Source organism: Bidens hawaiensis, unplaced genomic scaffold (genome assembly GCF_021521415.1).
Source record: "Bidens hawaiensis isolate Kalapana, Puna unplaced genomic scaffold, B.hawaiensis_p1.1 tig00002338_1, whole genome shotgun sequence".
Lineage (NCBI taxonomy): Eukaryota > Viridiplantae > Streptophyta > Magnoliopsida > Asterales > Asteraceae > Bidens > Bidens hawaiensis.
In genome coordinates this window covers 2,920,352-2,935,642 of record NW_027491126.1, presented here as the reverse complement: position 1 = coordinate 2,935,642, position 15,291 = coordinate 2,920,352, and the positions used below count along the sequence as shown (strand labels likewise).

The following is a 15,291-nucleotide window of genomic DNA, read 5'->3' as shown; positions in this document are numbered from 1 at the left end:
ATCCCCACCGTCCATTACCACCACCACCACCACCACCGCTTCCATGGCAGTAGTCACCATATCATCCACCTTCCACATATCCAAACCATACTCTCTCACCCGCACCCACCTCCAATTCCGTACATTAATCCATATTCCATGGATAGATTACACCCATTCGCCACGCACTCTCCTCCATATCACCGCAGAGTCACCGGCAACCAAGAAAGTAAAAGTAAGAGCAACCAAAGAGTTGACCTCCGAACCCAGGTATTCGAAATCTGCCAGGAGGTTTTATAACGAGAATTTTAGGGAGTCTGAGTCGCAGAGGCTCAGTAAAGTCCTTGCTGCTGCTGGAGGTGTGTTATCGATTTTGATTATGCGTTGATTGATCAATTTTTAGTTTTTAATACGAGGGTTTGATTGTTATGCACAATTGTGAAATGGGTTTTTGATTTTTCTGTAAAAGATTGGATTTTGATGTGGGTGTTGGACTGCTGTTCGGTTTTGAAGGTTTTTAGGTGAAACTGTGAGCTGAACCGCTATTACTATTAATGGTTTTTTAATATGGAAAACTGAAACTAACCGTTGGAAATTGAAGTTGAACCAAGCCGGAATGTTAATGACGGTTCGGATTTGGTTTGATTTCACGGTTTGGGTAAAAAGCAGTTAAAATGAGTATCTGGCGAAACTAAGAATATGATGAAAATTATTAATTGGCAGTAGACTCGCTTAAGGATTTTTGAGAATAGTTCGCCTAATCGCTTCGATGCAGCAAAGTCCAGATTCATTTTGTTAGACGCAGTAAAATAGTTAAATGCGGTTGATAGAAAATGTTTTAAAAAGTTATAGTATCATGGTCCGGTCTGGTTTTATACGGCTGGTTTTCGGTATAAACCGTAAACCAAATCGTTTGCTACGGTCTAACTTTTGAAACCGACTGACTGAAAGTTAAAAGATAAAACCGACCTCGAAACCAAACCGATAACCTGGTTGGATGGTTTCATGGTTTTAAATTGAACCATGAACACCCCTAGATGTTGATGCTTAGTAATAAGTTTTGTGAACTTGTTGTTTTAGTGGCATCTAGAAGGAGCTGTGAGGAGTTAATATTTGATGGTCGTGTGACTGTAAACGGCTCTGTATGCAATACTCCTCAGGTCTTGTTAATATTACCGCCTTATTCACATTCTTACAATGTGTTTGTTATTTCTGATATCATGAATTCAATAATATGTGCAGACTAGAGTGGATCCTAAGAAGGATATGATTTATGTGAACGGTAACCGTCTTCCCAAGAAACTGCCCCCGAAGGTCTATCTCGCTCTGAACAAGCTGAAAGGGTTTGTTTTGTGTTCATTAGTTCCGGTGCTTTTTATTTTCATGTGTCGTTTTAGCTAACTGAACGGTTACTATTGCAGGTACATTTGTTCAGCAGCAGAAAGTCAAACTAAATCAGCCCTATCTCTTTTTAATGATTATATGAAGAGTTGGGTAAGCTGTAAGCTCGACTTGTTCATTCATTATTCATATTATGTTATGTTACTTACATGAAGTTATTGTCTTTTAGGATAAACGAAATCCCGGACAACCAAAGCCTCGGTTGTTTACTGTAGGATGGCTTGATGTTGCCACAACCGGGCTGATTATCGTGACAAATGACGGTATGCTTACAGTTATGGTTCTGTTTGGATGCACGGGTTTTAACTAGTTAATTATCTTTTCAGGGGAGTTTGCACAGAAAATTTCTCACCCTTCATCTGGTTTATCCAAGGAGTAAGATTCCATCTGGTGTATCTAATTGTTTTATATTTTTTTTATTATAAAATCAATAATAGAGTAAAAGTTTTAAATGTTGTGAATCTTGTTTTGTGGCTCAAGGTACATTGCAACAATAGATGGAACAGTACACAAACGACACTTGCTAGCAATCAGTGAGGGAACAGTAATTGACGGTGTTCATTGTACCCCGGATGCTGTGGAGTTACTACCTCAACAGCCTGATAAAACAAGACCTCGCCTTCGCATCGTGGTAATTTATTGCTGTTTGGAAATTAAATGCTCTGCGTATATAGTGTTTTGTTCTACCCAACAAATATTATAATTATGAAGTTAGGTAATCTGTTTATTTTTTTGAACCGACTGCTTGTAGGTTCATGAGGGGAGAAATCATGAAGTTAGAGAACTTGTCAAAAGTGCTGGACTTCAGGTATAGTTTTATACTTTTATTCTTGATATGTGAGGCACAAATATTGTGTTTTCTTAATTAAGTTCACAAAGAAAGTGCCATTATTATGTTATTGATTGTTTTCCGCCCATAGATGAGGTGCCATTATTTTCGGGTTTTAATGAACCATTCTTGTTTTATAATTCCAGATTTATTCACTGAAACGGATACGAATTGGTGCATTCAGGCTTCCACCAGATCTTTTGTAAGTATTTTTCGGTAAAAAGTATTAAGAATAGCGATCTGATATCGTAAATAGATGGATTATTGTAAATGGCTTTGTGGATGAACTTACCTCTATTTTTTTAACTTGATAGGTTAGGCAAGTACATTGAATTAAAGCCGCCTCAGTTAAAGGCGTTGGGGTGGGGTGAGAAGTAATTTCAACAATTGGAGCTTATACACGCACACAAAAGCTTAGAGATGAGACTTTCAATTATTTCGGTTGCAAGAATTTGATCCCTCGTTCATGTACAAAGAGGGATTGCAGCTGGATTTTTAATTTTGTTGTTTTAGATAGTGTTTGGTTTGGTAAACTGACACTAGTATACTGATAGCTTAATGCTGAGAGAGAGATGGAACAACCTTAAATTTGTTTTTGTATTTAAAAATGTATGATAGAAATGATCACCGCAGCACACCATGTATGACAAATGCCCATAATTCACACCACTCACGCACAAAAACGATTGTGCGCAAACTCATGAATATATCATTAAAATGACAAGTGACAATTATTTAGAAAGAAAATTACATGCTACTTGTGATTTCTTGACAGCCGGTCCAAAAGACGAGGCCATAATACTGAAGATATACGAAAGCTTCCAAAATTGATACTGCTTGACAATGATTAAAAACCAAAACACAAACAACAATAACATCCAACATCTTATATAGGCATTTTCAGCCGTTCTAGCTCTGGCATCATCTGGAACTTCCCTTCCAGGAACTTGGACCTTTAGAAGATTGACGTACTCTATTGGATTGAATAAACGGTCATGCTCGGTAATGAAGGCAAGCAAGGCCTGGAAACAAAATATAGAAACTTACACATGTAATTAACCTTTTTTTTATAATAAAAAGGACAAATACGGATGCGGAAATAAATATTACCTCAACTGGCATGTTTAGCAGCTCATAATAAGTTCGAACATGATCTAACTTCATTCGAACAGAATCACTATCAATCGAGGGTATGGAAGACAATGCCTATTGTATCATATAATTATATGAATTATTAAATAATATTACACAAGATCATATACAAATTAACACAATTCAGGAAGAGTAGTTAAACCTGTTCTAATGCAATTGTATTCCTACATATCTGCTGCACTCCAAAGAGGTTGATTTTTTCATCTCTCCCAAAGCCTGAAATATAGTTTAAATTCTTATTAATAATAAAACCAGAAAAGAAAAAAATATATAAAATTAACATCTTGGCATGATAAGGTACCTTGATGGATGCATGTGACGCGACAGCACAGATACCACCAAATACATAGTTCCTTCTGTTTGGAGCAATGAAAGGAGCAATTACTTCATCTCTACGTGTTATCTATGGGATTAAGTACATAATTAGAATATATTCAATTACAAAAGTGTAAAAAGGAGAGAAAACCAACCTAGAAACAAGACTCACCTGGGTAATTAAAGATATGATATAAGCATCAGGTTCCTCAGCATCTTGGTCTTCCAAGTATTCTCTTGTTGCCATTACCTGTTAACATGCAATGTTGAAAGGTTAAAAGTTAAAACACATTCATCATTTATTGGTCTCACATTGATTTTATTTTAGAAGTGACAAACCTGCATATTGAAAACTGTTTCTAATTGCATTTCTACACGCAAAACTTTTAAGCAATCAACTGCCAGCTTTCTGTACTCCTCGGAAAATGCTTTCAGATCCTTAGGAGCTAGACTGGCACTTCGTTTGTGATGGATAGGTGTCGGCTTAACATCGGTTTCTATTTGTTCAGACGCTTTTGCTGATGCATTCGCAAACCTTTATGGACCGAAAAAAATCAATCTCACAATTGTAATAATTGATCAACACGTACATTTTGATAGTAATCATTCCAAAAGAAGAAAATGTTGATTAATAAGAACTTGCCTTTCTATAGAGTCAGCAATGTACTCCAATGAATCACTAAGCGATGCCAACAGTATAAGTTTGTTGTTATCACGAATCAGAGACTCCTGCAAAAACAAATTATTGCAAGTGCCTGCTTATACACAATTAGACCTCTAGACTAACAGGCAGCTAAAACTTCAAGTGTTATTGTTAACACTGTAATAAAAGAATCTGAAAGCATTTAAAAGATTAATTTGACCTGTTTGATTGGTCTTAGTTTCATCAATAATGCACTAATCTCCAGCTCAACACCATCAGCTTCAGCATCAGCAATATGGCTATCTGAATTTGCATAAGCAAGTGAAGTTGGCAAAAAAGCACTTGCTGGGTCACGTTTCATAAGTTTATCAACATCATGTCTTCCAATTAACATATAACTTTGCTTCTCAAGAACTGCCTGATATATAACCAACCACACAAAACTTAAGACGGCTAGGTATGCTAGTGTTTTTAACCATAATAATATTTTTAACCATAATTTTCAAAGCATTAGACATGCCTCGGTGTATGATGCCCGACATCTTTCATATGTTCGTTCCAGGAACGTTTGCACGGACAGCACAAGATCACCAGCAAATTTAGGCATTGCTTGGGCCCACCCAAGAACCTACAAAAATAATATGCAAGCTATAAAAAAAAGCTATAAAAAATAGTAAAATCAACATCATTAAAAGGTAAAAGAAGTATGCCTCTTTAGCTAAATAATCTATGGTCAGAAGTCCTTGTAAGACAGGTCGTCCCTTGGAAACAGATGGGGTGTAAGCAGCAACAGGATTTGCGCGTGGTCGAAATGCAGCTGGACCTACAAAAGAAACAAACCCATGATTTATAATGTGAAACCTTGAATTGTCTATTAATTCTATATGAACAACTTAAAGATATTAATTTAAAAGAACTTACTTGATATTGCTTGTTGCACGCCTTTTCTGTAATCCACAAACATAGTTGGCAAGAAGTGATCTTTTATAAAGTTTTCAAGAAAGGCCAGAATCCATCATTGCTGAAACACAAGAAGTCTTGTTAATTCTAAACAGAAAAAAAGAATTAGGTTAAGACACTACAATGGTTAATCATATCTCAACAAACTTTACCCTAGTTGAGAATACTTTTCAGGCAGCATTAACGCGATTTTATCGGTAAACTGCATATGCAAGAATGTAAGTCGAAACTATAGTATGGTGCACAGCTAACAACTTTTTTTAAACGGTTCAGAAATTGGTCAAAGGGCCCAACCTGTAAAACAGGCCGGTATACAGATGCTGCTAGATATATGCCCTGCTCTGGTAGGACGGAAGCCGAACCATAACCTTCTTGGATATTTTGACCTTTTCTATTCCGTCCTTGACGAATCAAATCTGTACCAGAAATTAGTTAAATTAAACAAACCCGAGATAAAGTTCAGGAAAATTTAGTAAAATAGAAAGTATCAAGGTAAAGAGGAGTCTCACTTACCTTGGCTGGAAACGGCAGCATCAGTGAAGCGAAAGGCAAATGTAAGGCCATCTTCTGATTTGTCCCTGCAACCACAATAAATAGTATATATATTATTTAATATTCTCTTGTTGTGTTTAAAAAAGAAGATTAAAATCTAGTTGCTTGCTTCTTGTCTTTTGAAGGAGCTTTATTTGCAAGTCTAGCAGTTTGAACAGCAGCATCGGCAGAAGCAGCTTCAGGAGTTGCTCTCAGAATCTCACATATGAGTTGTTGGCATTCACTCTGTGATATTTACAAACATAAGGTACTATTCATAAGATGGAAAAGAAATTAGCACAACGTTCAAATTAACTACCTGCAAAACCGTCATGGAAAACCCGATAGTGTAGCCTCCTGTGGCCTGAGATGCTTCAGAATCAGAGTTCCCAGATTTATCACGCACCAAAGGCTTTGTTGTGTTCATGTATGTTTGTTGAGAAGATTTTGATTCAATAAGCTCCCCAACAACTACATGGTTATCTGAACATAACATTCACGCATTAATATTACACAGAAACTAAAGTGAGTGTTCATACACACACAGAACACTGAAGGTTTTACGAACCGAATATTCGAACAATAGTATCAAGAACAGAATCGAGAAGCTCCTTTGCTGCTGACTGGGCGGCACCCATGGGGGCCATGACAGGTGTTACAGGGCTAACTGCCATTAGTGATACAGCTAACGATGGCCCATTTTTATGTTTTTCATTTTGTAGCTGCCCTCTTACATACTGAAGACCAGTGGTAGATGTTCGAGCACCATGCCCCCCACCAGACCTAGATGAATTTACATATTCTGCCTGATCGTTAATCTTTGATGTGATGATTTCATGAATTGTCGGTCTCAATCTTTGGCTGCACATTAAAATATACAACACACTTCAACATTGCTTCTTTCATTGGAGGCAATGAAAACACATGGATGGAGAAAATACCAGATTATAGCACCAGCAGCCGCAACTTTGTCAAGCATGCAAAGACACTCAACCATAGTCTGTAAATACTTCACATGAAGAGGGGATTCACTTTTTCTCATTGTTTCCTAAAATTAATTAGGACCCCAATATTTTTATCAGTTAGAGAAAACAAACTTTTTAAAATTTTAACAGGTGTGAGGTCATAAAGCATTATAGTTCATACAACAAATTCATCAGGAGTGGATTCCAGTAACCATGGTGGAAGACGAGGAATATTCTCTGCATCATCGTTAATGTCGTCATCATCATGGCCATCATATGATGAACTGAAATACATTAAAAACATAAACAAAATGTTATCTTATCCATGTGTTCTAAAGTGGTTCATTGTTGAATAAGGATCGACAACTAAGCATCAATATATAAAGATTATTTCATAAAATGTAATCAAGAACTGAAATTTTATCTTACCCTCCATCAACAGAGCTAGCAACTCCAACATGACTGTCACCTTTCTGCAATCTGGTTCTCCGGGAGAGAGATTGGGAATTATTCATTGAAAATGCAGCAACAGTTGTGGTTGGAATGGCATCATCTTTCTCATTCATACTAGGTGTAGCTGAGCTGCACTAAAACAATATCAATTCTCCAAAACCATCCTTGTAACTGGATTCTTTTTTAATATATAATCATTGCTAAAATCCCTCGCTTCATGATAAAATATAATAATAAATAACAGTAATGAGATGAAACAACGGTTGGCACAAATTCAATCCTTCTGTCCATGATTAAAATCAACAGAAAGCAAGTAATTCTTTGCCAAAGTGAGAAACCAGAAAAAAAGAATTACCTATATTCACCAGTATTATAAAGATGGGCATGTAAAGCTTCCAATACTTTGTGAAAGAGAACTCCTCGCAATTTTGCCAACTCTGATCGGACATCTTGAAGAGCACCAACCTGGTCAAACCAGCTAGGATGTAAATTTCTCGGTTTAATTTAAACATGTCTAAAAAAGAACTAAGAATTAGATGCTTATAGGTACATCTCCTTTAGTATGCACCATATAAGAACTTAGAACCCCCAAAAAAAAAAAGTCTAACTTCACTGTCATAAGGATGATGTATAAGTCACCTAATACACCAAATGGCTAATTTATGCAATCTCCTATTCTATATGCTTGATATACACAATGTAAAATAGCATATTAATCGTGCTAGGTTTCCACCTTTAAACTATAGTGAGGCACCATATTTAGGATCTCTGTACATGGTTGTGCAACCAGAAACAATTTGAATAAGATAAAATTGACTTACAGTCTGAAGTCCCTCTCTTTCAAGCATTCTAGCTGATTGAACATGTACTTGAACTGCTGCGTATAACTCATTATCATCAATAAGCTTGTTAATACGAGTTGGTACCTGAATAATACATGCAATTCAAGATCTTCAGTCACCATAACTTGCATTGCAGCAGAAAATATCTTTATATTAACAACTATAGAGAAGTGCATTGCAGCCTTAACAGGTGCACACAAACCTGAGCTATGTTCTCAATTTGATCCAACAATGAAATAATGTGCCTCAATGTCATGGACCGATACCAAAGCTGATGCAACTGTTTGTTACGAGCACTAATCACTTTTTTTGCATTACCCAAATCAACTTTAAGTTTTCCTACGCTCTGAGTAGACTCGCTAAATAACCGCAATATCTGTGAATAATTTTGAATTGCTCTGTTGAATCCACCATGATAAGTTTGAACAACTTCATCTACAACTTCCTCAACAATATCACTTTGGTCTTTCAATGCTTGGATGTCATCTTCTCGATCTTTTGAAGTCAATATACGGACAACATGAGGTAACGAATCAAACCGTGCCACAGTCCAGCTCTCATCTACATTCTCTAGATCCTCTCTCAAATACTGGTATGGAAACAAACAATATAATAAATATCCAACCAAATACTTCCACCTACAAGCTTACCTAATTAGTCCTCAAATATATAGATACAGGCACTAGTGCTGTAAACGAACCGAACATTCGGCAAATTGTTCATAACTTATTCGGCGAGAAGTTTGTCTGTGTTTGTTTGCTGAATAAATGTATTTTTTTTATACCCAAATTAAAGAGAATAAAATGCTCGTTTTTATAATGTATTTTTTTTTTAAAAAATATTAACGTGTGAAAAAATTATGGTTGTTAATAAATCATGGGGTAGTTGGTTTTGAATTAGGGGGCATATATGTAACTATTATTAAACTTACAAAAAAGGTAGTGAAGTTAAGGGACCAAAGTTGGTATATTTTAAAAGAATAATAGTTATGTAATATTTGTGGATAAATACTTAATTACCCCTAATTTTTAAATTTTTGATGCATTATGTGTTTTATATAAAGCAATGAGTTTTGTACCTCTTAAAATTTAAGAGGTCCATAGCTCATGCTTTATATATATATATATATATATATATATTAGATAGATTTAAATGAAACAATTATAAAACTTATTTATTATGTAATACATTTGTATTTTTTTTTCCTTCATAAATGTTAAAGCTAAAAAATAATAACTTTTGTCACTTAATTTTAAAAAAAGTAATATTATATATATATATTAAAAAGCATCATGGTTCACTCACTATTCATCAAAATTTTAATAAGAGCCGTTGATTTTTTTTCTTATCATTACGTGGAATCATCTGCCCCTCCTTTCCTTTCCTATCATGCTCGTCCAAAGATATGCTTCACCTCTTCCAAACCCTAAATCGTAATCACCACCACAGTTGTGATGGTTCAATTCAAGGTGAACCCATTCTTCGTTGACAAGACGGTTACGTTAACGCCAACCTCAGTGTCTTCGTCTCCCACCTCGAGCTTAGAGGTAACGCTTATTTTGTTTGGCGATTTTGCTAATTGATTGCTTAATTTCATCTCACTTTGTCTATCTAGGTTTGACCTAATTTACTTTTTCGGATGATATCAACACATGTAACTAGCCCTAATTCTCCAGTTGTGCACATCGGTACACTGTACCGATTTCTTAAAATTAGTGGTATGTAATTGATTAGAACACATTTTTTGGGTATTAGGATCCTAATATTGAGTGATTTGATACCCATTAGTGATCAGAAGAGAGATGCAACATAAAATTCGCTTGAGGTAAATCAACTAAATAATATAAGGATACTCAGATTTTGATGCAACATAAAATTCGCTTGAGCAAACCGATGTATATTATAGCAGGTTTTAGAATGTGTTCAGTATTTGCATGGAAGAGTACAAGAATTTGAATGCTCTCAAGGGTAATGCCCTGGGTAACACAAACCTCTTGGAAATTAATTTTCATTTTAATAAGATTTATCCATACCCATTTAAAGGACTGCTTTTAGAAATCCATTGGACATTTGGTTTTATAAACAAGTGTATTGTTGGCAAAAATGTGACTAATTGCTTCCTTTGTTAAGTTTGAACTTTCGTAAGATGATGAGTAATTTGCATGCAAAGTCAAAGGTATGTTGGTATTGAACTTTTTAGTCAACAAAAGATTATCTTGAATTAGAAGAATAGAGGCCAATTGTTATATTAAGCTTTGGATTTGTGCAAATAAACAGCAAAGTCGACATTTAAAGTTACACTAATGGCAAACTTTCACAAAGGGCCTCTGCTGCTTCAGTTGTTAGGTTAGGTTGCTTGAAGGTGTTTTGAAGGGCAAGTCTTTGGAGTCAATAGAGACGGCTCATACTTGCGAGCCGATAAATACGTTAAGTTGTCTAATATTTTATATATTATATGATATACATCTTTGTATCAAAGTGGCAGTGTCGCCTTTTTGCCTTCCACTCATTATAGTATCCTTTACATTCTCATTCACTTTGATTTATGTATTTAGTCTTTACAAATGAAGATTCTGTTTTATGTTATGTTTTAAGCATAATGCTCTAAAACTTATTATATCATGAATTTTTAATGTAAGATACCAATCAATCAATCAATCATACCCAGTAAAATCCCACCGACAGCAGAGCTATAGGTAGGGTCTGGGGAGGGTGGGATGTAGGCACACCGTACCTCTATCCAAAGGAATAAAGAGGTGGCTTCCAGAGAGACCCTCGGCTCTAAGAACATGTGTATGAAGCAAAAAAAGGAAATCAAAGTTTAACAGTTATATAAAAAACTACTACTAATTATAATAATATTAATAATAAGGTCACAGTTTAACCGCAATATAAAAGCTAATAATAATAATAATAATAATAAATGTAAGGGAAATACCATTATGGTATGTGACCTAAATAAGTTAAGTCTAAGCCCTAAGGTATTCAATTCTCTCTAAAAATCCTTAACTTTAATTCTACTTCTCCACGAATTCCTATCCTCAACCATGTTTTCTTTTTCTTGCTGTCACTTCCCTATGCTAACTTTGGGTTTATGTGTTGTATTGTTTGTATTGATTATGTATTCTTATATGTAGGGTTGGTCAGTGTAGATTTAATTTGTAACTTTTCTCTATTGTTTTTTAGGTGTTAACACAACTTTCAAAGGCCCAACAAAAGTTATTAGCTGCCGGTGAAGAAACTGCCTTTGTAAATAAATTTGTGCAGGTAATAGAAGCAACTCTTCAGGCCGCATCGGTTGAAATATAGAAAACAGAAAACGAGTAAAGGTAAAATGCAAGAGGAGTCGAAGAAAAAAGAAACTCTTTTCCAAGATGATTTAGTTAATTGGCTGCATGCAATTTTGTTATCGATTTTAATCGTGTCTTACGAACTAAAGAACTAACGGTATATCCCCATAACCCATTTAACCAAAGACTGTCTTTAACGTTTCAACGAGAGTGTCATAGAGTTTCAAAGTTGGTTGTTTTCTCACGAGTTTACGCCTCCGCGGTAATGCGCGGGTCAAAAAACTTGTTATATATAATTTACAACACTGAAACAATATTAAAATTTGAGTACTATTTGTAACAAGTGTGAGCAAAACTTGACTTATATAGGCAATTGACAAGAATCGGTTGTTAACCTTAGCCGTTAGGCAACTGTCATCCAAATTAACAGCTATATTAACCCCAAAAATATGCCACTTTGGCACAAAAATGCAATAAACATTGCGTACACTCCATTTGAACACCTAAATCATGCCCACAATCAAGGGAAGAGTTCAAAACGGCATCTTTACAACTAAAATCAAATTAAGAAACGTGTCCTAACCACGGGTCAACAGCTATGTAACGACACGTTGACCCTAACAGGTCCACGGTTTGACCAGTTTCGGACATTTGTGCACAAAGTTGCATCAATCAGAGTACTATGATTAAATGGTTACTTCACTTCTTGCTACATAAGTAACATAACTAATAACTATTAAGTTGCCCTTCGGGAGAAAAAAAAACATAACTATAGTCTATAATCTCTCTTTGATTTTAACATCAAGAAACACCTAAAATCAGTTCATCATTGATTTCTGATTAATCGGTTAATCAAACAAACCTTCGGTGTCCCAGATATCAACAAGGAAATCTACCATCTCCTGCAAGTTCATAAAAAATAAATTTAAAATCGTCGAAAAATAAGCCAACATCATAAAATACTAGGTTCATGGATTCAGTTTTATAAAGATTCTTACGGATAAAGGAATCGGCTCGGAGAATCTGTTGCTCGTTGAAAGCAAGTCTTCGTAAGTTGCTGACCAGCTGCATATAAAGATGAAAAGGTTCAAGTTTGACTTTTAAGGTCAAACGGTCCAAATATGTACAAGCATTCTTTAGACCTTTGAAATTGTGTATAAATATTAGCAGTAGCAATATCACATAAAATTATATAATTTTGTACAAAATTATTAAATTTCAGAATGACCGCAACTAAGTCATAGAAAACTATAATTTTGTAGCTACCTTATGATTGGATCTTTTGGCAAATGTTGTGGTTTTTGAGATTGGTCTCCGACCCATCGTTTTCTACCTTCGTTCCAAGCAATTGCACCTGTTTATTCAATCAATTCATACTTAAATAACCTTGTTTTGACCATCAAAATATCATTTTTGAACAAATAAAATACACCCATCCTTTATGAAGTAAAGATTTACCATGATTAATAAACACAGGGGTGCTACTTTCATTGGCTTCCGGGTTCTTTTTTGCTTCATTTCTAGGTGTCGGGTTCTCCAACGGTCGCTTCTCAATGGATCTTGTACTTATGTTACTGACTTCCATCGTCATGATACCGTTAGCTTGTGAACTTGTGTCGACTTCCATCATTTTCACTGTGACATTAACATTTCTGTAGCTCAGTAACATTCATTTAATAATTAGTAATTTGCTAACTATGATCTTTATTTGCAAAGATTTTCAAGAATCGGGTAGAAAGAACAAAGAAACTCAAAAAGAGAAAATTTTACTTGCTAAAATACTAATATTAATACAATATATTATATATACCCATCATCTTAATCGCAGGTAACAACCAAGTACCAACTATTGGTGTTTGGCCTAGCTTTTTCATTTTTTTTATGCTTATGCTTATATTTTAAAGTAGCTTATAGCTTATTTTCTATTATTCGATAAGCTATTTTTAAGTGTTTGGATTAACTTATATTCTACAAGTTAGTTATGTGTCTTAATAAGTTGTTAAATCCACCATTCTTTAATTTGTTTTGCTTCAATAATTACTAATCCATCACCATTTGAGGCCAAATGAGTAATACAAATAAGCTTATTCAAATAAGTTAAAAAACCATCTTCAAAGAAGCTTCTTCAAATTAGCTATATAAGCTCATAAGCATAAGCTTAAAAGGCTAAACCAAACACCATGTTAAGCTTATTTTGTAAAAAATAAGCTATAAGCTTTGTTAATCGTAAACCCTAAATCCACCAAAATCCCTTAAACACCCCCAAATTAAAACCCGATATTTAGCAGTTAATTTCATGTTTTTATTTACATATTAATTTGGTACTATTGTTTACAAATCAAACTAATTAAGAATTACATTCACATCTTTTAAATCAAGAAATCAGATATATTGCACATTGCTCACCAAAACCCCCAAAAAATAAAACCCATATAACAATAATATCAAATTAAAAACAAAACCCACCAAAACCCACATCATAAACGCAACAATATTGATCATTATTCACCAAAACCACAAGAATTAAACAAAACCCACATCAAGAACACAACTTTATTAACCATTTTCGATATAAACTCAAGAATCAAACATCAAGAACACCAAGACTCAAATAAAAGATAAAACCCACCAAAACCCATAAACCAATTTCGATAATTAACACAGAATGAGAGTCAATCAATATAATTAAAAAAATAAAAAAAAAAATAATAGTAAAAATGGTTAGAAGGCGTACCAGTTGGAAATTAATTGGATCGGCGAAAGAAGGTTGGTGAGGAAGTATGTATTATGTATATATAGACACGTTTTGAAAGGAAGAATATTCCATTGGTGGGTCGGTGTCGTGTTTTAGTTCATGGTCTCTTTCGGTCTGCTGTCTGTCTCTCTGTCTGACGTGGATATTATGTGGATAAGTGAAAACTAAATGACTTTAATGTTCATTGCTTTTTACCTTTCAAAATTAAAACACGGCTGTCGGTGAGGTCATTTTCGGTAATTTAACTCCTCAAAAACTCTTCGTAACTCGTAGATTATATCGGATGAAATTAGGCACCCTTTTTAACGGTTAATTTGGATCAATTACGTGTCACTGGTTTACTTGTCCTCGAGTATCAGAGACCACTCCCAGATAGATACCTACCTGGCTCAACATGAAACAGTTTTATTTTGTCATGGTTGGAACTTGAACCCAAGACTTCTCCATTTTAAATTAAAGTCTGTGAATGTCTCACCTTAACCACTTAAGTTAGAGATCATTGGCAAATTATGCCTCTTAAAAGTCAAAACTAACCCATTCAATAAATACCGTCAGTTTGTGTTTTTGTTATAAACATAAAAAAAACTAGTATTAAACATGGGTATATTGCGGCATGTTAAACCGCAAAAAGAAATTAACGTGTTCTGATGACCGTCGTTTGAGTCAATCAAAAACCTAGTTAAACTATATAGATATGATAAGTAAGGTATCGTATCCACCAAGAGTATGTGGTCAATGTATTCGTGTAACAGATTTCTAATTATGAAGTGACTGGTTTTTAGTGCTTATCACACAAGCAATTAAGTTGAATTTAGAGAATTAAGCAAACAAACAAGTAAACGAGTTTCAATTAATTAACAAAGCAAATCACACCCGGGACTTCAAGTAGGTAACTTACAGTAATCTCATGCAACCTAACAGATTAATCATTAACGGTTAACTACAGACTGATCAACTAGACAAAACCTTAGGCAACAATAATTGCTTTACACACAGCACTGATTATCAAACGGTCCCTGCCAGTGTGACTCAGTTAAGGGCAATTATATGCTTTGTCGTATTCAACCTAATCAAACAACCCTATGATCAATTATTATAGCAACTGGTAACTAATCGTTCAGATCAACGTAAACCTAAACCAATTGAACACACAAAAATACTAAACATCAATAATCA

At 34.7% G+C, this 15,291-nt stretch overlaps 2 protein-coding genes, 1 long non-coding RNA gene and 1 pseudogene across 4 annotated transcripts; 2 read left to right on the top strand and 2 right to left on the bottom strand.

The window, feature by feature from the left end:
* Positions 1–32: 32 nt before the first annotated feature.
* On the top strand, positions 33–2,849 carry LOC143618616 (putative ribosomal large subunit pseudouridine synthase SVR1, chloroplastic). The gene is made up of 10 exons (XM_077090754.1): positions 33–338; positions 1,060–1,139; positions 1,222–1,322; positions 1,401–1,473; positions 1,550–1,643; positions 1,707–1,755; positions 1,861–2,011; positions 2,132–2,188; positions 2,356–2,411; positions 2,524–2,849. Exons 1-10 carry the CDS (start codon positions 44–46, stop codon positions 2,585–2,587), a joined length of 1,020 nt encoding a protein of 339 aa, XP_076946869.1. The 5' UTR covers positions 33–43; the 3' UTR covers positions 2,588–2,849.
* Positions 2,850–2,919: 70 nt separating this feature from the next.
* LOC143618717 (exocyst complex component SEC8-like) lies at positions 2,920–8,793 on the bottom strand (annotated as a pseudogene). Its single transcript, XR_013151068.1, has 24 exons — positions 8,771–8,793; positions 8,273–8,708; positions 8,050–8,154; positions 7,584–7,693; positions 7,205–7,357; positions 6,957–7,059; positions 6,752–6,858; positions 6,379–6,671; positions 6,130–6,293; positions 5,941–6,056; positions 5,793–5,857; positions 5,574–5,695; positions 5,432–5,481; positions 5,241–5,340; positions 5,030–5,142; positions 4,840–4,947; positions 4,540–4,737; positions 4,320–4,405; positions 4,016–4,211; positions 3,849–3,926; positions 3,663–3,764; positions 3,504–3,577; positions 3,320–3,415; positions 2,920–3,231 (listed from the first exon to the last, which is right to left on the bottom strand). The product of XR_013151068.1 is annotated as an exocyst complex component SEC8-like (transcript).
* Positions 8,794–9,447: 654 nt separating this feature from the next.
* LOC143618610 (uncharacterized) lies at positions 9,448–10,689 on the top strand. The gene is made up of 3 exons (XR_013151052.1): positions 9,448–9,617; positions 9,686–9,788; positions 9,980–10,689. It is a non-coding gene; the product is annotated as an uncharacterized LOC143618610 (long non-coding RNA).
* A 1,383-nt stretch (positions 10,690–12,072) lies between these two features.
* Positions 12,073–13,093, bottom strand: LOC143618603 (uncharacterized). Its single transcript, XM_077090747.1, has 4 exons — positions 12,819–13,093; positions 12,627–12,714; positions 12,359–12,425; positions 12,073–12,262 (listed from the first exon to the last, which is right to left on the bottom strand). Exons 1-4 carry the CDS (start codon positions 13,027–13,029, stop codon positions 12,209–12,211), a joined length of 420 nt encoding a protein of 139 aa, XP_076946862.1. The 5' UTR covers positions 13,030–13,093; the 3' UTR covers positions 12,073–12,208.
* Positions 13,094–15,291: the final 2,198 nt, after the last annotated feature.

What these genes read in the sequence shown, in the direction of transcription:
- LOC143618603 (XM_077090747.1), bottom strand. Translation starts at nt 13,029, where the DNA reads ATGTTACTGAGCTACAGAAATGTTAATGTCACAGTGAAAATGATGGAA. An exon ending in CCCTGTGTTTATTAATCATG is followed by an intron (nt 12,715 to 12,818) that starts GTAAATCTTTAC and finishes TTGAATAAACAG; the next exon opens with GTGCAATTGCTTGGAACGAA. An exon ending in CCAAAAGATCCAATCATAAG is followed by an intron (nt 12,426 to 12,626) that starts GTAGCTACAAAA and finishes CTTTATATGCAG; the next exon opens with CTGGTCAGCAACTTACGAAG.
- LOC143618616 (XM_077090754.1), top strand. Translation starts at nt 44, where the DNA reads ATGGCAGTAGTCACCATATCATCCACCTTCCACATATCCAAACCATAC. An exon ending in CTGTATGCAATACTCCTCAG is followed by an intron (nt 1,140 to 1,221) that starts GTCTTGTTAATA and finishes TAATATGTGCAG; the next exon opens with ACTAGAGTGGATCCTAAGAA. An exon ending in TCAAAAGTGCTGGACTTCAG is followed by an intron (nt 2,189 to 2,355) that starts GTATAGTTTTAT and finishes TTATAATTCCAG; the next exon opens with ATTTATTCACTGAAACGGAT.